Source organism: Amia ocellicauda, chromosome 20 (genome assembly GCF_036373705.1).
Source record: "Amia ocellicauda isolate fAmiCal2 chromosome 20, fAmiCal2.hap1, whole genome shotgun sequence".
Classification (NCBI taxonomy): domain Eukaryota; kingdom Metazoa; phylum Chordata; class Actinopteri; order Amiiformes; family Amiidae; genus Amia; species Amia ocellicauda.
The window spans coordinates 20,359,476-20,383,485 of record NC_089869.1 but is presented as its reverse complement, the minus strand read 5'-3'; the positions used below and the strand labels follow the sequence as shown (position 1 = coordinate 20,383,485).

Here is a 24,010-nt window from a genome sequence, read left to right as displayed (position 1 = left end):
CATTGTGGGAGTCAGTGGTGGTACATGTTGATAATCCCTGAAGGTCGCTTTAAACTAAACGTGTTTATCTCTGACTGGAGAAATCTGTTCCCAGGCAAGAGGGATACCAAAACTTTCTGTGCTGCGTAAACTGAAAACAATGCCCAAGCAGACACAGCAGAGGCCTTGAAGTCCACAGAGGAATTGACTGTTTGAGTCCCAGCAGAGGTAAAGCAACCGCATGTGTGTTTTTATTGCTCATCTATTTACCATCTTTATGTATGGATTCCAAAAGTTCGCTCAAAGAAACTGCAGCAAAACCGCTTTCCGCTGTATAAATGGAGTCTCTCAGATGTCATCTCCCGACTCGGCGGTGGTTATTTCATTGATTGCTCTAGGCACCGGTGTGCTTGCGCGACACTGTCTGTCATTTCAACAATCACCGTCGTAGACAAGCATGTCAGCGTCGGGTTTGCTCAGATCCACATCTTAACGTTCCTGTCTCGCAGCGGCCTCCGTCCCGTTGGTCGGGATTGTGGGCGAAATAAAACTGTTAATAAATCTGTTTCACTCCGTTTAAAGCAGTACCATTTATTTAAGAACAAGAATTTCAGACAAAAATGTTTGAGTTTCCACAAAATTGTTTGCAATTATCTGCATCTTCACATACAGTACACTGGATTAATACGTAGGCTGCCTCCCCTCCACCCCCCAACCCACCCACCATCTCCTGGCCTTCCCCACCCACCCCCAGTTTGTTGAAAAATATTCTGAAGACATTAGAGCTGTAGAAAGGCATCTTCAAAGAGCATCGAAAGTGGTCAACTCCTTCAGCAATGTTGATTGTAAAGTGCTTTCACTTTTCAGCATTGTTACATAATGTTTTTGAATGTTTTGGGGGTGCAAAGTGAGAGTATAAATAAGATCAAAACCTTTTGCAGAGCCTTCTAATGCCAGTCAAAGGAACGGTTGACCAACCTGTAAAAGTTCTGGTTGTGTTCTCTGAAGTAGGCATGTAGCTGCTCCAGCACTGTACTGTTCACCACCGGGTGGGGGCGACCCTTTGACTCGTGGAGACACCTCTCTCTCCCGTCGCTGCGGATGCAGTAGAACCCCTTGGTCTGATTGAAATAGAAGTTTGAGGGCATTATCCTGGGAGGGAGATTGAGGAACTTCTCCACCTTCTGCAGTTCGGGCAAGGGGTCTCTGATCAGGGTGTCTCCGTCGACAATGTGGATTTGGTCCAGCGAAAAGTACTTGAGCCAGTTCTCCATGTGGACGTCGTAGAGGCTCCGCTGAATCGCCTTGTATTTCGTGTTCAAGGCCCCGTTGTGGATGACGATGTCCTCGATCACCTGCACCGGCTTGTGGCTCTCCAGGCGGTTGTAGTAGACCTGGGTGTAGTCGGAGATCACTCTCTCGGTGGGGTCCCTCAGGATCAGCAGCAGTTTGATGGAGCTGTTCATCTGGTGGATCCTCTCGGGCGCGAGGGCCGAGGTGAAGTAGCCGGGTGTTTTCTCCACCGTTATTTGGTGCGCGTAAGAAAAAGGCATCAAGTTCTTGTACCAGTCAAATCCCTTTGCGTAGTTTTCGTCCCAGTCGAAGAAGTGGACCTCGGTGGCGGCGACGACGATCTCGGGGTGGATATCTAGCATCTCCAGCAGGGCCCTGGTCCCTCCTTTGCGAACGCCGATGATGATGCTCTGTGGGATCCGTCTGTTTGTCCCCGGAGGCTTCACCTGGGGAGGGTAGTTTTCGGTCTGATTTGCGAGCAATCCTACTTGGAGCTTCAGCGACTCCAGCACGGCTCCCTCTCCCCGCTGGGAGTACTCCTTGGGGGCGCCGTGCGTCTGGGCCGCCAGGAAGAAAGCTGAAACCAGGAGACAGGCCATGAGCGAACGATGGCAGAGCGCGTGAAGGACGTAGAGGAGTGATGTCTCTGCGGTGACTCCGGGGGAACCTTTGCGATCAAATCATCTGAGCAGGAATTCTTGAGTTCGCATCTGGTGGAGCATTTGGGGACGCTGAGCAGGGGACGCAGGTTTGATGTGCATCTGTGAGAAAAAAAAAAAAGGGAAATGAATTAAATGCACTTACTTAATTGCATCAGGCTGTTGCTTCGCACACAGTGCTTAACTTCGGTTACAGAATTGGCACGAGGAACATAATCGCGTCTCGTTTCATTTAATGCGTCCCGGAATAGAAATGATGGCAGCCGGGCTTCTATCTTTTTTCCTTTCCCTTCTCTTTCTTGGTGAGCTGAACTGCCTCGTGCACTAGGGGCAAAGAAGAACCGACAGCACAGCCCGGGCGTCTGCCGCAAACCCCGGATCACTGGCGATCTCCAACTGTGGCTCTGCACTTATCGTGAACCGTGCTTTTGTAATGTGACTCATTTCCCTGTCATAGCACTGGGAATAATGAAAGCTTGTCTTGAGGTGTGAAAGTAAACTTCCCCTCGATTTGTGTTTCCAATACTACGATATTACTTTTCCTTTTAGTTTTAAAGAGACTTTGACGCACTCGCCTGAGCAAACTTCCCCTTAGTTTTACCATGAGCAACACTGTGAACTGGCCCAGGTGGGGTGGACTTGCTTCCTCTCTTATTATTAGGTTTCTTTAGATGTATCTAATATAGAGCAGGGTAATGCAGTCGGACACACTTTCACTGTTCAGTCATTTCCAAAAACCCAACGCAAATAAACATATATTTAATGAAAACACAGGCATGTGCAGCTCTGCTTATGAACTGCATTAAGTGGTTTATTTATGTAATCATCCACACAACATTAAAGGAGCGTGTATACTGGCAAAGTGGAGCTGTGAGAATATCTGCCTTTGAACCTCAATAAAATCAAATTTAATTTAGGATCAGAGAAATGCAGCTGAAGGGTGGGAAGTGTTTCCTTTTAGAAAGTGGTTGCTTTATATTGTCACCAAACTCAAACGAGCATCTGCAGAATACGAGGAGCGCAAGATTAAAGTTGGAATTTAAAGGCATTCGTTTTTAAAAAGGTGAACCATTAAATGATGTTTACTTTGCTCGTGTAATTAAATCAATGTGAACATTCAAATGAAGGATATGAAAAGGGTATTTTAATCAGACCGATTTAAAATATGCTTTGCTCGGTACTTCATTTTGTTTGCTCCTTTCTTTTCTGTTTTTTCTTTTGCAAGTTATCTGCAAAGGGGAGCGAAACAACATGTTTTCCATTTAGTTTTCCTCCATCGATATCTGCACAGAAATCCTCAATCCCCGTGCACGAATGGGACGAAACGGGCACAGGCAAGGGCTGTGCTGCAGCGATGAAACACCTTGAAGCCATTCTTCCTCTCATTTGTAATGGCAGGGTTCATTAGGAACCTAACCGCAAAAAGAGAATAGATTTTTGCCTCCTTAGAAACCCAATCTATGAAGTTCTGGGGGTGAGATGGCGCGCGGCTGTAGATCACTTTTCCAGAGAAAATGCCACTTAAAGAATGTCAGCTCAAAATCCTCACATCTGTTCTTTTTTGGGGAGGTTACATTTTCAATTTCGAAGGGTCACGGCGAAGCGGCGGCCCTGCTGATGGTGTGGTTGTGCTGATAAAAGCCGCAGCCGCCAGGCTCCCAGGCTCCCGGGCTAAACCAACCCTAATCCGTGGGGCTACAGCAATACGGCCGAACTCCACTTCACAGGAATGCTATTCAGCGCAACTGAAGCATTGGGGCGACTGTTTGCAGCATGAAAAATTACAGCCTAATGATCTGGGCTACACTTCAGACCTGTGCCACAACAATTTATCTTTCTGGAATGAAACATTATCCCGGGGAAAAAATAAATACCATTCCTCAGTACCTGTCATTTTATAAGCTGTAAGAAAAACTTTTGCTTTGACAAACAGAAGCCCAGCAAGGATCACTAATTGTGTTTCCTTAAACACAAAGCGTTCCTGGCCTAGAGTTCCCCCACAATCTGCTCATCACTTTGCACAGGCTGCACCCAACTTGGGTGAGACTTTGGTTTCACGCAGCCAGGTTTTTCAGGAACTCAAACTTTTGTTCCACAGAACTTCAAAAGAGCAGCGCAGAGCCGGGCTGTTTTGAACGGCACTTGTTTTTCCCCCATTGATGAATAACAATTGCTAAGTCTGGCTTGCATCATTGATTCTTTTAATCAGCTTTATCTTCATAAGTGCCACAGAAACAAAGTCACTGATTCGGGGCTCCATAGGAAAGCAAATTGAACTAATTACTCAGCTGGACTGGTTATTTTTAAAATTCTGAAGGAAAAAAAAACTCGTTAATGAAGAGACTGCATTTGAATTAATTAATTCTTTGTCTTCAAGGCAGCGGGTAACAGTGCCATATTGCTTATGGGACTTCATTAGAGATGTATTAATATAAAATAATTATCAATTCAATAGAGCTCATAATTATTTTCTGCTAAATTCTATAATGACTAGACAAAGCCATGGCTTATCAGTTTTAAGGGTTTGTTTATTTGAATATTGGTGTGTCTTTTATGGGTGCTGGCAAATTCCCGTACGTGATGCACAGATATGTGTGTTTAATAAAATAGGGAGCATCTTCTGTAGCACAGCCGTGTCGCTTGGGAACACAGTATCAGAGCTTAATAAAGCCAAGGTGCAGCTTTACATCTGCAGTCCACAGTGGTACTTTCAGTGGGAACAGAAATGTATTATAATGCCCCCCAGCAAAACTCCAGAGTCTTGTTACCACCACGAAGGATGGCCGCCTGAATCGCAGAACGAATATTGCAAATTGAAGTGATAGATTATATGGAGCTCAATAATGCACAGCACTGCTGCTCCAGAGCTAAAAATAATGATCCACAAACAACAGCAAATTACCAGGAGCAAGGTTTCGGAGACGTCTTGTCTTCAGGCAGATAGCCAATAACAGTCTTGGCTACACATCTGTGATCACTTCATCTGCACGATGCAACTGTGACTCTTATGTCTCGCTGCACAACTGTACAGCTCTTTGCGTAATTATGTTCTGAGCTTTGTTTTGCTCCTGCAGCCCCGTCTTCAAAGCTCGAGTCTCTCCCCCCAGATGTTTGTCGCACAATACCGCAGGTTTTTAAATGGACCCTGGTGTCCACAGCGCATGTAAAGTGCTTTTTCAATGTATGCTATACTACCTCCGCAACAGTGTTGTTGAAAACCTTTTTAATACTAAGCCGTGGCAATAATACTAATCAAGAAAGATCAAGTACGGAGTGTTTCAGCATCTTTCATTTCTCCGTAGAAGAGAAATTAAATGAAGGATAGGGTTTAACCCCACTGTCCTTACAAACATGTATTGTAACAGACTTGTGAGCAGGACAGTTTAAATAACCTAAACCCACTTATCTCAGAACACAAAATTTGAAATCCAATCGATAATATTCCCTAATATTATCCAACTATTCTTTAAATAAACAATCTTAAATATATATATATATATATATATGTCGTGGTCACAGCTGTATTATAATGATAAGCCCGAGTTTTATTTTGATTTCATGTTGCATCAGCTGCAGTTATAAATGGCGTTTGGATTTTTCCCCTAAATGCCACATTAAGAACAGACAGCTGTTTTGTAGACACATCCAGTGAAAGACAATTCCCCTTTAAGCCAACACGTTTGTTGCTTTAAGTCATATAAATAATTCAGTGTCATATTTCTATAAATATTGAAGTGCATGCACATCATTTCATCCCAGAGTTGCTGGGAAAACTAGGAGCATGAGATTTATGATGGGGCTCCGGCACAGATCCTGTACGCATTATATTTTTAAGATGTGCTGGAGCAGGTTTTGCCTAACTAGTTACAAATTTCCTCTGGGAGCCATTGAGCTCAAAGAAAGCATCCCGGACAATGTGGCTTGATTGATTTGGAGGAATCTATATAGTGCCTGCTCTGTTGTGGGAGAAATATGCTGCTCCACAAAAAATCCAAGGTTGTGATTTATATTTTTTAAGGCAAATAAAATAGTTGCATTCCTGAAATAATTCTGCTCGATCAGTGCCAAACGATGTGGAGCCCCAGATAAAAACCACAATCATTTGATTACTCCTAGGGCTTTGTTTCCCCTGGCAGAGAACAAAAAATAAATACTTCAGACGTGTAAAATTTGAGATTAAAATTCAAATATTCAAATGCTAAACAGTATATCATTCACACCATAAAACAAAGTTAACCACAAAGTTATCTTATTTGTTTAGGCTAGCAATGACTATAAACTTCTGAAGAACAAAAAGTGATAATATCACCCTTTTAAGGTGTTATAATTGTATGTAAATGTAAGATGTGCTTTTGTTGCCCCCTGGGGACTCGAACACAAACTGCATGTTAATGAGAATATCACTAATTTGCCACATTTTCCCCTTGATTAAACATTTCTAAATCATAACTGCTTTTTATATTTACATTTCTTTCAGTTTTGACAGAAGCACTATAACGACATTTAAATTCCCATACAATAAGAACAAGCCAAACAGATTTGAGCCGTTTCCTCAAATAATACATAAACCAACAAAGGGTGAGCAGAATTTTTTTTTAAATAGGCATGCAAGGCATGCAAGGTTAGTTATATAAGTTGTATCTTTAGTGTTTGTTCCCTGGTTGACCAGACTGTCTCTCCTCACTATTCACAGAGCTGGTACTGTTCAGTCAGTATCTTAGATAAACGTGTCGGCCCCATTCAAATCTGGGATACGGCATGACAGCTCCTTCCCGAGGAAAACAATGAAACGTGAGCTCTGTTTTACGATTATTATTACTTCTTATTTACATCCTGGAACTGGTAACACAAAGGTGACAACACGTCCTTGTTAAAGTGGGCAGAACAGCCAAAGAACGCGTCTTATAGACTCATCGTTATTCTGGAAGGGGTCAAAGGAACCCAGTGGCCACAACATGCTCTCACAGACTTCAGCCTCTGACTAAATCAATATATAAATACATGTATTAATAATTGATTTCACATATACAGCACTAGCCAACACGTGTGGCAGTCTAACCCCCTGTCTCTTTGCTCCCCACATCCTTCATACATCTAAAATCAGTTATTGACGATGCTCTGCGGAGCGTGTCTACTCCAGACACCCTGAGCCGTGGGCTTCCCGGGCAGTGCTGACCGCAGCGTTTAAGTGTCTCTAAAATTAGACTTTGCGAAGTTCAGCAGTTTGAAAGCAGTGGAAGAAAGAGAAAAGTTCAAACTGACGTCTCACCCCTTGCTCGGGCCTCTGTAGGTTAGAGGGTCACTCTATCAACCGGCTTATGGATTTCTCGAGACCAGCATTGGTATCGGTGGCAGCAACGCCACACACAACACAACGCATGGGAGAAAGATAATTTTAATAATATGCATCTTCAAATGTGGCATGAATACAATCAAGTAAAAATAGCCGGCAGCACACACCACCTACATTGCTTTTACAATAATATAAGCATCATAGCATTGAAGCAGTAAAACACTACTGTGACATTACTTGCTTTAATACAATTTCACTGCTTGAGCCCCCGTTCACGGTGTTGTAGGTCAAACCCACATAGTCAGACGGCCTGGAAGTCTAACTAGGGGCTAATAAAGCACTGCCTGAACACGGAAAGGCCATTCAGCCCTTGTGGGCCCGATTTCACACCAGGTTTTCGACCTTCTCTAAGTAGACTGTGGAGTGGGGCGCTTCAGTGAAGTGTAGAGGAGAGGTGGACTACGTTTGTGTCTATTAACACTCGCTGTGATGTAATTGAGCTCCATGGCGGAGGTGGCGTTCAGGCTGACGGTGTTTAAGACCCAACCTGACCCTACATCTCCACCTCAAACCCTCCAGAAGATGGGCATTAAGAACAGGAGGGGGTAACTCCATTTAACAGTACGGTAAACCTGTTTATATCTAAAGAAAACAATAAATACAGATGTGGCATTAATAGCACTACATACTTAGAGACCACATAGGCACAGATCAGTCCTGTGTTTCTGTGGGGCAGAACGAAGGCAAATCTCAGGAGAAAAGATGAAAAAACGATAAAATATATCAAGGGTCCTGGTTACAACCTGATTAAAGTCTTCTTAAAACCTCTACACAAACAAACAAACTTAATACATGTGGTATATATGCAAGAACGTGTCTTTTTTTTTCCCCAGCACAATGCCTAAATCAGAGAAAGATACACGAGAAATGAGGTGCAGGACACGTTTTGGTATTAAATGAAGTGAATTGTAAATAAAAAAAATAAGTGAACGCTTTTGTTTTTCAATTAGCTTGATTAAAATGTGATCGCTCTGTTTGTTTGCAAAGGCTCAATCTATATCCAAGGGATTAAATAGGCAGCCCTGGCCTTATCTGCGGATTATGCTCCCTGTAATATCAAGATTAAAACACTCGAGTTCCACATGCTTCGTAGTTATACCTAAGAGTACAAGTAAATCAATAGGGTTCATTTAGCATCCCTGGAGGAAATGAGAAGTGCATTATAAAGTCAGCGGTGCAGTACATCATGTGAACTATGGAAATGTCACTGCAGTTTGTTTGGGGGCTCCGCAGCAGGAGTTCAGGCCCGAGTCAGGGTCAAAACAGAGGTCGGGGAGAATGAGTCAGCGCTGGGTGACTTAAAAATAACAGGAGAGAAGTCGGCGTCATCTCTCGTCTCAGACATTGCTCAGGGAAGCATATAGTTCAGGATAATAAAGAAACTGTGGAGCCACAAAAGGTGTATTTTACAGTAAATCTGTTCATACTGAGTGCGACTCGAACACGAAGAATACACGAGAAAGAAGCGAAACATTAAATCACACGCATAACAGTTGGGAACAGACGTGCTTTGAAATCAGACGTCACTTTAGATTGCTTATGACTTAAAGGTTTCTCGACAAGATTTCAAGTGGCAATCAAACCTTATATTTGTATTTATCTAAAGGAATGTCCCTCCGCCTAAGTGTTTGAGTCGTAAATCAGCTTTTTAATTGCTTCAGTATTATAAGGATGAGAGAGCACTTGATTATGTCACTAATTCTTCTCACAGACTACACAGCCATTAAATAATTCCATCTAACCTTCTTATGTTGTTGCTCATTTCCGTTTATGGCAAAATACTCCCATGCTGTTGTGCAGCCACTGCTCAGAATTCATTAAACCTGTGTAAGTCTTGGGATTGCTCCGGGTTATAGAGAGGGAGGACCAAACACTCAAGTGGAACAAATGCAGACGAGCTCTTATTAATTCATAACATTTGCCCGTTTCCTACAGCATTCAGTGGGACACCAAGAGCACACCATATAATTGAATACATTACTGCAGTTGCGGAGATTATTTTTGTTGTTGGTAAAACAATCTCCGAAAGCCTTTTGTCACCTTAATCCGTGCTGATCCGAAACACTGATCTCAATGCCACTCCCTGTGCGTACATTACACAAGACGAATATCCAATCTAATTCACATGCTTAGTTTTTATTTTTTGTTCGTTTAGATCATGCAAACAGGTCTGCAAACTCACAGCACAGATAATAGTACAGTACTGGTGTAGGATGTTCTTTAAATATATAAAAAAATATATCACATTTCCACCTCCATCAAAATGCACGATCTGGTCTCAAATCCCACATCCCCCTATCCAACTAGATAAACATTATACATACATGCATCACTTACACAAGATTAACATACTTATAAATGTATTACAGGGAATATTTTAAGTCTTCACTCATTATATTTTAATCGTTTTATAACGTTGACGTACAGTTGCAATTTCAAATGCAATACTCAAGAATCCAGGGGATGGACTAAACTGTAAAACACCTTTTTAGTCCAATAATTTGGGGTTTGTCGAGTGTATAAAATATAATTTATGGGATAACCTTCAAAGACACCAGCAAATTCCTTCGCCAACATGAATTAACACCAGTTCAAATTAACAGGAGGTGGTTTAATTTTCCTTAAGTTAATTAAGGTTGAGTTCACACTATTTTTTTTTTTTTTTGTATGTCTTCTTGCCAAAATGACCAGGAGATTTATTAAATCAAGCAGCAGGCCAAAGATCCTGTAGCTAAATTTGTAAATTGAATATGAGTGGGTGCCGTGCTGATGAATATTCAGTGGGAATCAAGGCTTAATTTTAACAAAAGTAAAGATGATTATACCATGGGGATACATTAGAGGGAAATAAATATGTATGTGCAATTTACACACTATTTTGTTTGCATTTTTGCATAGTGTTGTTGTTTAGCAATGCAGCGATTTCCAGGTGATCAAAGCCACACAAAGGCATTTTGACAACAAAACCACATGCAAAGACACCCCTTTAATCCTTTTACTGATTTCCCATAATCCTTAGTCAACAAACACCCTGTATCGCTGTTGTGCTTATCACAAACTATCCATGCCTAACTAGCAGCGCCATAATTTCTCATCAGTGTTTGATTTACAACAAGATAAAAGATGCATTCATTTATTCATTCAAACAGCTTTTTTTCTAAAGGGTAAATATGTATTTTCAAAACAGCGATGGAGCCATTTTCAGTTCCAGAATGCCTTCTGTGAATTCCATCAGACTGCCAAGAAAGGGTATAAAATAATCATTTTAAAAAGCCCTAGCCAGTACTGTGCGGGTCTGCGGTTCCCAAAGTGTCAGTCTGAGAAGCTGGAAACCCCATCTGTTCAAGAGATACTAAGAGGGGCTGGGTGCAGGGCTGACAATTCAAATCAAAGAACCACTCTGTCAATATGAATATGTGTAACTGTCGGTAGGAATCGCATACTATCCCTCCAGAGGCTGAGAGAGGATGCAGCAGGGCCTCACATTATACACTGTCACGTGTTGCTCTTGCTCTTCAGTGTAGAAGTCCCCCGCACTCTCACGTTCAACTTTTCACCCACGGTCCGTCCCGGGATGTGACCTTCAGGCTGATGGCTGACATTAAACCACACGTGCTGCCCTCTTCACAATTCTGCCACTTGCTCTTGCTGTGTAACCAGCTCAGCCCAAACTTACAGGCAGAACGCTGAAGTGTTGGGCCAAACACTCATTGCTGTCATTTTCAGAAATTCAACTAGTTCATCTACTAATGAGATGTTAATTCACGCTATAACTGCACCACAGGGATTGTGTTACTTCATTTTCAGGTTTTAATGCCGACCATATTTAAATACTTTCATTTTCACGTTGGTTCCAAAGCGTTTTCATTGAGTTTCTCTGTTGTTCAGTTTAGCAATATGCATGGTTTCAATTTAATTGGATATCCATTAAAAGTGTAAAAACAAATACAATAATAAAAACAAAATCTATAATAATTCCACCCCAGTGTTAACCTGCCACACCTGAAATATACAGTATTCTCTCCCACATTTTATAATGCATATCATGAGAACTAAGGTAAACATCAGCTAATCTGAGTAATAAAACTCACATAATATAAAATCTAGGAAAGAAATTAATTGATATCTCGTATCATATCACAAGTGTACAGTTTATTATAACTAGACGTGGAAGGGATGTTTAAGGCTGTGTTATGAGAACGCAAACTGCATTAAGGTAATTGTGCAAACAGTGTTTTGTTTCACAAGACATTTACATTACTGTCCTGGAAGGACATCCAGAAAATCACTTGCATCTCTTAACATGCTTCTACGACTATATCATTAAATTATTCACGTTGGCGTTGTTCTCCCAGAAGAGGTAACGGAGGAGAGTTTTGCCAGCTGGCTGCAAGTTTGTCAGATGGTTTCATACATTTACATAATAACTGAAACTCACTGTGAGCACTAATATTCTTCTAAAAATAACGGAGCATTACTTAATGCTTAACCTTCAGAAGATATCTATCAGGCCAACCCAGGCTGGTGTTTCTTGGTGCTGAGCAGATATATGTTTGTAAATAGTGCATTTGTATATAATAATCCTCAACTGGAACACCACTTGATCAATATCAGCTTCTTAAAAATAAAATGTATTTGAATAGCATGCTGAAAATGACGGAATTGACAATTTATGCATGCCACTGCATACATTACAACTATGTAAATACCGTTTTTTTCAACATTTAGAAATCCCAAAATAGATGTTTCAGGAGATCTGTTGGGGTTATAATACAAATTCAACTCTTCCTGAACTGCTGCTGGTATCTCACAGAGAATAAAGCAACCTAATATTACAGAAAGTCGTCGTCTTATGAGAGCACAATCCAATCAGCGTCAAGGAAAAGAAACGCCCCGACTTGCTTGCTTGTCTTCTGAAGGGCCCGATTCCTTTGAATGTTTACTTCTGGAGATTTTTGTTTGCACTTCCCCCGTGTTGATAAACCATTTCAATCTGAAGTCCCCCATCTAAAAAAATCTGAATTTTCAGTAAACAGGCTGATTAAAGGACGTTTATAATGCATAAAAAGCAAGCACCCGAGTGGAACATTTCTTATTGTGTTGTGCTAAAGGAAGGCCAGGTATATTTTGCACTAATTAGCCGTTTAAATGTAGGTTACACACAAGGCCCTGCATTGAAAGCTGGCTCAGATCATAGGGAGAGCATTTTGCTATTACACAGCTTTAAAAGGAACATTATCTTAACATTATACTCTTATTGCTTTCAATCTTATCGTCTTCTACTCATTACATCAATTCATGAATACGTTAGCAGGGTTTTCGGCCCCTAGCTTATTACTGGGTTCAATTTATTTAATCTATTGTATATAAACTTCTGCAGTATGTTTATGTGAGATACCAAACTATGAAGGTCAACATTGCAATCATTCTTTATATTCAAAAGATTTTCAGGACAAAAAACACACACTTTTTAAAGAATCATTTAAATACATATCCATAGACCTAGCTGGACTAACAGATATTTTGCATGATGATTTTTACTACTACAAATTGCAAAATACACTGTTTTTGGTGATAAATGTTGTAGCTAGCTATTTGGTGGGTTATTATCGCATTAGTATTCATTACAGATTTTACTGCATCTTAATAGAAAACCTACATTCAGTGCTTAAGTGTTATCTGGTGTGAATCATTGATATTTATTTCATATCTGTAACTGTATGAAGTTTACCAGAGCAACACTCCAGTTTAGCTTTCTCGAGGGACAGTGTTAACAAAACGGTCAACAGTGTGCATTTTCCAACTTAACCACATATATATATATATATATATATATATTTCTTTTTGATAATTAACTCTAATAATGAGGTTTATTATCTCTACAGTGTATTATATTTAATATGGTTGTCAGTACTTTTCTGTCAACCAAACATTCATAACACCTGCCTAATATTGTGTAGGTCCCCCTTTTGCCACCAAAACAGCCCTGACCCGTCGAGGCATAGACCTCTGACGTTAGCAGCAGATCCTTTAAGGGAAAAAAGTTGCGAGGTGGGGCCTCCATGGATCGGACTTGTTTGTCCTGCACATCCCACAGATGCTCGATTGGATTGAGACCATTGTAGGCACTTTCGGCAGAGGACAGGGGTCAGCATGGGCACCCTGACTGGTCTGCAGCTACATTATTACATTATTTGTCATTTTAGCAGACGCTCTTATCCAGGGCGACTTACATTTGTACCCATTTATATAGCTGGGCATTTTACTGGAGCAATCTAAGTGAAGTACCTTGCTCAAGGGTACAACAGCACTGCACCACCAGGGAGTTGAACCTTCCAGTTATGAGTCCAGAGCCCTAACTACTACTCCACAGTGCTGCCATATGCATCCCCATACGCAACAAACTGTGATGCACTGTGTGTTCTGACACCTTTCTATCAGAACCAGCATTCACTTTTTCAGCAATTTGAGCTACAGTAGCTCGTCTGTTGGATCAGACCACACGGGCCAGCCTTCGCTCCCCACGTGCATCAATGAGCCTTGGCTGCCCATGACCCTGTCGCCGGTTCACCGCTTTTCTTTCCTTGGACCACTTTTGATTGGTACTGACCACTGCAGACCGGGAACACCCCACAAGAGCTGCAGTTTGGAGATGCTCTGACCCAGTCATCTAGCCATCACAATTTGGCCCTTGTCAAAGTCACTCAGATCCTTACTCTTGCCCATTTTTCCTGCTTCTAACACATCAACTTTGAGGACAAAATGTTCACTTGCTGCCTAATATATCCCACCCACTGACAGGTGCCATGATAACGAGATGATCAGTGTTATTCATTTCACCTGTCAGTGGTCATAATGTTATGGCTGATGTATATATCAACTTCTTATTATCTCAGACAATGACAAAGTCACTGTGGCTTAAATATCAGTATTTTCTCTCAGTCGTACCTCTTCCCTGGAGCAATTATATATTTACTGAGAATTTACAACGTTAAGTCAGACTTAAGAAACAACAGAGACCTTATGCATCACATCTCAGACATATCTATGATATTTGTATTGGTGTTTGGAGGCAGAAACAACTAAGAGAGATATTTAATATCAACTCACAATGCCACATTTGCAAAGCTGCTGAGGACTGAGATAGGTTCTTCATGGAGCAGAACCGCTCTGTCAAATATTAATAATTTCAACCAAGAAAGCTGCCCAGAAAGGCAAGGGAGCAAATATGGTAAATGTCCACAAACTTACCACATATAAGCCCTACAAAATAACATAAAAACATCCCTTTTCTTGACACCCTCAAGTTCTAGATGTCACATCGTGTTACAAACAACTTTCCACGAACAGAGCCGGGGAAAAACAAATGGTCAGCTTCCTTGTAATCGTGACATTGACTTCAGCCACCAATCCCAGGTCAGCTACAGAAACGTTACTTGGGTAAAAATGCAGTCACAAGCGGATCTATCCAACCGCAGCTCCGGCCAGCGGTGAGAATAACTCCCAACAGAGGTCTATCTACGGTGTCTCCGAAAGGAAATGCCATTGTCCCAGGAAGAAGTTGGTTTCTTCCCCTCATAAATGTTATATTTCCTCAGGGAACATGTGCTTTGGCTCCAGTCTTGCATTGCAATCTAGATTTGTCAATTAAACATGTGTAAACAGAGGACAGGAAGTGGCTCAGGCTTGAATTCCCCTGTGCTCTACTACACAACACTACAACATTAGAGAAATAATATTAGTTTTTCTCCCATTACATACAGATACATAATTTTGCACGCTGAGGACAATGTATAGGCCTCTCACCAAGACCTAAAATTGGCTGAATAACCAGTGACTTCAATTAAGTTGGTAAAAAGCTCAGCAGGAATGAAAACCAGACTTTATTGCACTAAAATAAGTATAATATAGGAAGGACTACAAACCCAAATTGAAACAAACAATGTAAGATGCAATATTACAATAGAAGCAACACATAAACTATAACAATGATATAAAAATGGATTCAGGAGTCACTCCCCACATCTCCTTAAAGCCTGGAGTTTAAAACTGCATTGATCCAGCCCACTTTGAGTAACTGTAACATTACAGACAGTTTTCTGTGACATTACAAGAGGAAAATAATGTTTAACCCGACGGATTCTTTCTTTCGCTGTATTGGGGCTCTCAGTCAGGCCTGCACTGTCATTTTCCACCGTGTACTTTTATCTGAACGGTAAAAGTCAGCGCCACTCGCTCTTAACTGAATCGAAGCACACATTTCCCCTACCCGCATACTACAATTCATCTGCAAAATCCAAAACCTCTCATTTGGGTTCCCAAGCCAGCTAAATAAAGGACACTGACACAAATTGTGTAAGTAACGTGGCTCCTAAACTAAACATAACAAGCTTAATGCCATTTGGAAAATAAACGTTCAATACAAAGCGATGAATCTATGTGCAAGGGGGCGTAATAAAAACATTCTCTCTTAATTTATTACGCAGCTTGCAAAAGGATTTAATTCCCTAGACAATGGCTAAAAGCAGAAACTACACTTTTTTTTTTTTCCTGCGGTAGTAATATCCAATCCAGAGAACAATACTCACATGATTTAGGCTTGCAATTGATTTTTGGTTTTAGTATAAACCTTGGAAAGTATAAAGTTGGAAGCAGACCTTCGAGAGAGTTAGAGATAAATCTATACAAATGTATTATTATTCTCATTGTTAAGTTTTGTGAAGGGATGCTATTTTAGTGTCTCTACTACCGCTCTCCTTTACAATGTGTTTATATGAATTTGACTCACTTGAAAGGTGCAAACTGTTCTCAGGAGTTCTATGCATTTTTATGCAGGTCGGACTCCAAAACCAGGCCGATGATCTTTCATCTGAACTTCATGATGTGTAGATTTCATGCAAGAGCATCCTATTTCTTTTCATTGATTGCTTTTCATGAGGCTAATATAATTCAGTGGAGCGTGTCTCACAGGTTTTGTGTTTTCTATTCAATATCTATATATCAAAGATAGGAGTTTGAAATGACTTTAATAAAATGTTTTAATTTTGGAAAGGTGTGTAAAATATAGTTTATAGCTATATCAGTTTTTGTATACTGTCTCTTGTAAAAGAAAACAGAGAGTCAAATCTTTTTACAGCTAAATCTGTGCCTGGAAGAGGTTGTGCATATTTGTCACACTCATTTTGACTTTTCATGCAATGACTGGGCAATATGTGAAAAGCTTAAACAAAAAAAAGGAAAATTGGTTAATGCAAGAGTGTTTATACTTCTACAAAGAATACCACAGTATATGTTTTTACCACGATTATCTTAAAATGCTGATTAACCTTGTAATTCAGCTTGTGCTTCAGAAAATAAGCAGTTTCTTTTGTTTGACTGTTCTGCATAATCAAAGAATGAAGCCCTTCATTTAAATTCTGTGAATGCTGAGCGCCGAAAGTAAATGAAGCCGTTTTTATCAGAACGCTGCGAGTGATGAACACATATTTCAGGAATGGGGAGTCTTTTATTAATAAATCCAGGGAATTCCATTGTGTAGTGTGTATCTTTTCGAGAAAAGTTCTGATTAATTTAATCCATTGCTTCTCAGATTTGCATCACTTGAGCAACAAATTAATTATGTTTTCGCTCACAACAATGGAATTTAATCAGAAATAAACTTGCTGTTATCGTTATAGTTGTTTTAAGAATAAATTAAACGTTTAATGAGTAATTTATCTGTTCGAGTTTCCTCTCTGGGTCCTTTTATTCATGAAATAAATTATCTATTGGCATTTCCTGAATCTCTAGCTCAGAATGATAATGCCTACAAAAAGTTCAATAATGGTAACTAATAACTTTTTCTACTTTTTTATACCATTATACTTTTTAACTCAATTTTATCCCAACATTTAGTTAATTGAGCTGCTGGTTCCCACATGAGATCGTACTGATGTGAGATGCATCTGCTTCACTTCCAGGGCATTTCAGCACTTGGGGAAAATAAATACATACACTAATTTAAATGAGAAATTTCATGCAAGAAAAGTGTGAATCTCCTCAGCTGTCACTAACGAGCCACATGTTGCCACAACATTAACAATTTTGCAGCCAAAAGCTAAATGCAGTCACCCTGTTGCTCAGGTCTGTGGAAATTCTTTTAGTCATTAAACTCTAAATAAACAATGTAATGAATAAATTAATACGTTAATTAATTAATTAAATTAAACTCTTCTTATAGCCTTGTATTTATTATTTGTATTGTTGTTGTTATTAATCATTTGCACAGTAATAAAGTTTGTGCTATCCATGTATTGGAAACAATGTATTTTTATAAAGATGTAGCTCAATAACTCTTTTATACAAATAACTCCACACTGGCATCTCATCCCCCCTCCCCAAAAAAAATAACTTTCTCACAGACAAGGGTTTTACACCTTCTTAAGTCAAACCAAACCAACATTCAAATTAATTGTGCAACTGACAAGTAAATCCAATTTGATATTTGTTCATAAAAAGATTATCTACAGTATAAAATACATTAAAATGTGTTCCTTCTCGGGGGGAAGATGGGAGATTATTTTGAAAAAGTCACATTAATTTAATTGAGATAATTACGGTGTTTACTGCAAGATTTATTGCTCCGGAGCTTCCTGTCAACGTGATAACGAGTTAATGGGCAATCAAAATCACAGTGCTAAAATCATATTTTTATTCTAGCTCTGAATTAAATGAGCATGCTTAAATCATCAGGAATCAGGAATATACATTCAAGATTTTGCATAAAAATGTGTCGCACTTAAATAAGAGAAGGCACATATCTGATCTTCAGCTGAACTTGAACTTGTGGACAAAGATGTTGCATTCAAGTCCAGTCTATGTTTTGCTCCTACTGTGGGGGTGTTTTCTTTCAGGGTGGGCAGATTATAGAAGTCTGAATGCATTATTTACAGCGACTGATCAAGCTATCACGGTGCTTATTGTATAGGGGGTGTTTCTGGCTGTAAGACCCCTTTTGTAAACATTGCACACTTGGTAAGACCCCCCACAGTCACAGCAAACCAAAACATAATTCGCTTGCAGAACTAAATTGAGTCGCATCATTGAAACAGATAAAATCCTAAACGCGGAACTGTCGAACAGCATGTCCACCAGCGCTTGATTAACGAAGCCAAACTAACCATGTTACAAGAGGCCTGCTTTCACAAGCCACTAGTCCTGGATGTGCAAAGTTTTACATTTGCTTCTGGGGACCCCAGGCTGGAAAGGGTGTCCAACGCATGTTTAATACACTTCCAGAGGGTTGTTTTATTCGTTACACCGACGAGGCAGGGCTGGTTTGCATTCAGGGATGCTCCAGTTCCCCAGGACACGGTGGTAATCTGGAGAACAGTGTTTTGCCATTACATCTTTGTGGTTCTGCTCAATCTGAAGCTCGCAACCTGCGAGGACGCAGAGCCACCTGCCTCTCTTCCACAACAGTAACTGCCTGGAAGCCACAAAACCGGATTAACACCGCCTCAGAGCCCAGAAGATGGAGCATAACGGCACGTGGAAGACAGCTGCCATCGCAGGTCATATATAACTTTTACAGAAGAAATGGCATTATATTTTTTCATTAAATCATGCCATATAGTATCTATCTATTTATATCTCTCTACCTATCTATCTATATCAGTGCTTCCCAGCCCTGGTCCTGGAGTAGCCCCTACCCTGCTGGTTTGTGTTCCAACTGAGCTCTTAATTACTTAATTGAACCTTAATTTAACTAATAATTTCCTAAATCAGAGCCTTTGAATTATTTTAAACAGTAGGGGTTTTAAGTTAAGTATTGAATTGTATAAATAACTTACTATTTTATTACACAATTTAATAAGTCAAATCTAAGCAGATTGTTACTTCAATTAAGGTTCAATTAAGTAATTGAGAGATCAGCTGGAACAAAAACCAGCAGGGTAGGGGCTCCTGCAGGAACCCCTGATCTATATATAAAGAAACTGTGGTAAATATTCAAAATAACTGCCCCCATTATTTTAAAGAGACCACCTTCCTGTTGCTTTAACCGTACATCATTTCAATATGTGTAAGATGTGCACACAACCTTCTTCTCAAATGTGTCCCATCTCATCACCTTCTGACGAGCTCGGTTAAATGACTGCCCTCATTATCCTCACATCTCCTTGGAGTAAACGAAAAGGAAGAGAGAAGAAGCCTTTGTACTGTACCTCATTTCAATAAAACACATTTAAATTAAAATAAAAATTTAAATTATTTCTTAAAATATTCCGCTCGGAGGCCACGTGAAAGAAGAGGGGCATATTTAATAAACATGAGCTAATTCTCAAGTCAAAGATCAGTCGAATGTTTAAGAGTGCTTCATTTTGGCTTCAAGCACCACCAGTCTGTAGGATGTGTTTCAGCAAAACGCATCTTAAAAAGCCAAACACACTTTGAGATGCGCAGGAAGCAAATCAGAAACACAGTCCTGTGCCCTTTACCTCAAACCATTCTGCATGAATAGCATCATCAAAGAGAATTTCTCTATAAATATGAGGAGAAACCAGTGTGCACAGCTTAACTACATACATTTCATGAATCAAGAGTTCTGTTCTCAATAAATATAGTCTATATGTTCTATTGTTCGCATTGAATGAATAAATCAGATATTCATAATTCCCAAAATATGATACATTGAATACTACAAACCACAAAGCCTGTCTTCTAGTTTATATCTTGAAACCTCAACTCCCACCAGCTATAACACTGAAGGTTTCCAGAAAAACATTTCTAAGGCTTTGAAAAGCTTTATTTCAGGTGATATGCCGGGTTATTTGCTGCACAAATACTAATCAACTGGAGCAGTAGAATTGAACACATAAACCGGTGCACTCGGCCTCGCCTTACGTGCTCATAAATAATAAAAACGGCATATTAATATGCAAATCCCAGTATTAGCCCAGTTCCTCATACTGTAACGTACAGTGGCTTATTTATTATGTATGACCACCTGATAGGAAGAAAGACTTCCACTGCCACCAGAGCGCACACAAGTCCTCAGTCAAGCTTTATGATGTTTCACAGCCAGACATAACAATGTTAAGGGGGATTAACGGTGGCGGGGCCTCTAAACGCTAAAACTACATGATAAATGAGATCTCCAGAGGCCGCATTAGTTATCGCATTTCGAGATCACGTGACTGTCCAGAGCAAAAACAATTACTTCTATGGGATTTCATGCTTGTAAAAGCTGGGAGTAATCCCAACGTTTCCCAAAAGGCTGGCTGGAAATCTCGTTAGTTGCCCTCATATCGGCCCCGTCAGTGAATGGATTTGAGGGATCATGATTATACCAGAGGTAGGAAATCCCGGAGTGTAAACTCTGCTGATGGCCTTTACATTCAATGGAAGGACAGTGAGCACACGCCGTTGACAAGGCCAATTAATAATTGAGCTGGAAATCACGACCATGCCGTCCCCGTGTTTAGAACCGTATCAGCAAGTTTGTCCCTTAATGGTTCTCGCGTAATGTAGGATAATGAACACCAAGAAGAGACTATTAATTAAAAGCAGATATTAGGACATGGTGATTGAATCTGACACAGATTATGCTGAAAATATTAGAGCTTTAATGATGGCTTACCCGTTCCGAGGGGGATTCCTTAACATTTCCTCACAAAAGCCGGAATACATTTACATCTTAAAATGAACTATTCCCTTAGTTGTTCTTTTTTATTTGAAAAACAAAGACTCATACAATATTCATGACATTGTTTTGTTGTATAACATATATACAGCTCTGGAACAAATTAAGAGACCACTCCAAGTTCAGAAATCAATGTGAAGTGGTCTCTTAATTTTTTTCCAGAGCTGTATATATATATCAAAATTCAAAATCTGAAACAACTTTTAAATATTACTGCCAAAATAAAAATAAATGAATTACAAATAAGACCTGGGAACCTGTTATCTTATAGTCGGCTCGCTGTGCAGGTTGCGTAGTTGCGTACCTCGGTTTGAGAGTTCCACAGAATTATCGATTTCTCCAGAAATAAATCAGTGGCACGATCTCTACATGTTTGCTCAGCTAACTAAACGCCAAGCTTTCCAACCCACAGACCAGAATACACAGTCGGTCTTGTACATTGCAAGTTCCTACCTCAAAGCATTCTTTCATATGGGGGGAATACTTTAGTTTACTTTTGCATCTAGCGTTAGATCAACTGAATGCCATTGAAAGAATGCAGTGGAGTATGAAAATAATGAGCTTTCCTTCGCACTTCATTCTCCATCGCACATGTCAAACTCTGACTGCGTTAACCCCTCAGATAGCAGAGTCCGAGGGAAACTGACCATGGAAATATGGGTTTGCTTAGTCTGCTCGCTCGTGCTTCCAGTAACAATTCCCCAATTCAAATGTTCCTCTTGGATTTCAGTCGGTTTCCAGCATTATCTTCACGTTATACAAAACGTAAGTCATGAAACGTCTGCAAACACTGTTTCTGATTTTGAAATGAGTAACTGATTGAGTGTCCAGCGTTTTAAGGTGTGCTATCACTGAAGCCATCTTCACCATGTTTCAATACGGTTTACACATCTCCAACATATATTGTAAAATCAATTTTAAATCACAGGCTTGTATCACTTGGCACATTTTCATTTACGACGCTGTGCGAAGCAGTGGTCCTTGTCTTACACTTCTGGAAGTCAGATTGTGTCAGATGCTACAAAGAGACCCTGCCTTCATCCAGTAGGGTGATTAAATGTGGGCAGCATTTTCGACGTGCTGCTTGGGATATTAATGTATTTATTTATTTTGCTTTCCTTCCTTCGTTTATTAAGACAAGGTTAAATCCAAAGTGAGTCTTACAAAGGCTTTAGAGAAAGAGAATTAAGGCAACTAATCATATTCTGTTATTAATCAAATAATTCCATATTGTATCCTTCACAGATTTAACAAATAAGATTTAGACTACTTTAGTATCTTATGTTACATATCATACTTATCCATGCTTCCACAAATCTCTAGCATTAAAATCCCCAATGTTCACAAAATTGATGCCTATACCTTTTCTTCTGTTTTTTGTTATTGTAAGCCCAGTTCACACGAAAAGTGAAACCTCCACCTGACTTCACAGAAACAGCATATCTATCAAACAACTCCCACGCCAAGCTTTTAATTACAGTGAATCATGTTCTCTGTAGTACAATCAGCACTTTAAACAAATTATATGTTAACATATGAGCCTGCAATATATTAATTGTAGTAGAGTAGCCTGCACTTGCCATGTATTTGACAAGAAAGGACAAGTAAGTAGACACGACATGTGTGTAATTTTGAGTAAGCGCACTCCTGTACTTGATAGGTTTTATTGATCTAATTGTGTTATTTTTGCTGCACTATAACAATTCCATAATACAATGTAATACACCCCCCCCCTTTCTCTCACACACACGCCTCGTTCAACACCACTGAAACCTTTGTTGTCAGCCTGCTGTGCTCTGTAATGTTAATCTACTATACCCACAGATGGCACAAAAGTACAAGGCACAAAGGGATACGTCTAACTAAAGAAAGTGACGTTTCATGTATTATTTGTGATTGCTTTTTTGCAATTTAATTATACAAAAAAAAAAAAAAAAAACAGTTTTTCACCATGGATATGTCAATGCCTTGAAGCAACACTTCCCATTCAACCTTATGGACTTCAAAGTTCAAGGCCTGTGTGTCAGCCCCAGATGATGCACGTCTGAGGTTTGGCATCCAGATATAGGTAGCAATACACGCCAGGCAGTGTCCTTAAAAAAATTGCCATCACATCCCAGTTGGAAAGTTTTCTCTCCGAGCAATTACAAACGCGACTTCAAAGTTAGCCTATATATGACATCTAGAGCATTTAATCTCACCTCAATTGACTCAATCCGTGTGGTCTCTTTGGAGAACAATTTAACATATAATATGCATGCGCTGCCCTGAGCAAATGAACCCGACAGATGATAGTATCTAGTAATAAACCACAAATGGATACACTGTGACATTATCCCGGTCTTAAGCATTGAAAACACAACAAAAAAAGCACACTCAAGAGTGAAGTTTAGACTAAAATAAAACATGCAATGCAAGATAAGAGAAATCCATCGATGCGCAATCTGAGCGCATCCTGGAAGACAAGCGCCCTGAAAAGCGTGCGTCAAACCATACCTATATTATAGAAGGATCATTTCCAAACACAGCGTCATGCTATTCCTGTTTTCCCATGACTTGAAACTCAACATACATGCAGCAGATCAAGCCCCGTTACCTCGCACGGAGTCGGTGCCAGTGCCGGAATGTGGAAGAGGCATCCTCTCCCTGGATGGAGTTGCGCCGCAGATGGACCCTTCACTCTCACTTTTTAACCCAGACGGCTGCTCACTGCGCCGTGCCGCCGCCTCTCCCATAGAAACGCCTCTCCGGCAGCAGCCGCTTCATCCCTAATGCATGCAGAGTCGGGGAGGAGGGCAGGGTAGATGAGCCACACAAGCAGCCTCTGTCTCTTTCGGAGCCCCTGGTCTCACTCCAGCCCTGAGCCGAGCGCAGGGACGAAATGCGCATCTGGAGGAGCGCTCCTGGCGGCGCTGCAGGAGGAGTCGCGTCAGGTGACCAGGTACACTGGCATGATGCGAGCAGCCTGTCTTCTTCTAATGCCTTCTCAAGCGCTCCTACTTAACCCAAGGAGCAGCACACATGCAGTGCGAGGAGGATGTGCAT

The 24,010-nt window shown here is 40.3% G+C and overlaps 1 protein-coding gene across 1 annotated transcript; it reads right to left on the bottom strand.

Annotated features, from left to right (window-relative positions):
• Nucleotides 1-733: 733 nt before the first annotated feature.
• hs3st1l1 (heparan sulfate (glucosamine) 3-O-sulfotransferase 1-like1) lies at nt 734-24,010 on the bottom strand. Its single transcript, XM_066693071.1, has 2 exons — nt 23,562-24,010; nt 734-2,033 (listed from the first exon to the last, which is right to left on the bottom strand). Exon 2 carries the CDS (start codon nt 1,869-1,871, stop codon nt 927-929), a length of 945 nt encoding a protein of 314 aa, XP_066549168.1. The 5' UTR covers nt 1,872-2,033; nt 23,562-24,010; the 3' UTR covers nt 734-926.

What these genes read in the sequence shown, in the direction of transcription:
- hs3st1l1 (XM_066693071.1), bottom strand. Translation starts at nt 1,871, where the DNA reads ATGGCCTGTCTCCTGGTTTCAGCTTTCTTCCTGGCGGCCCAGACGCAC.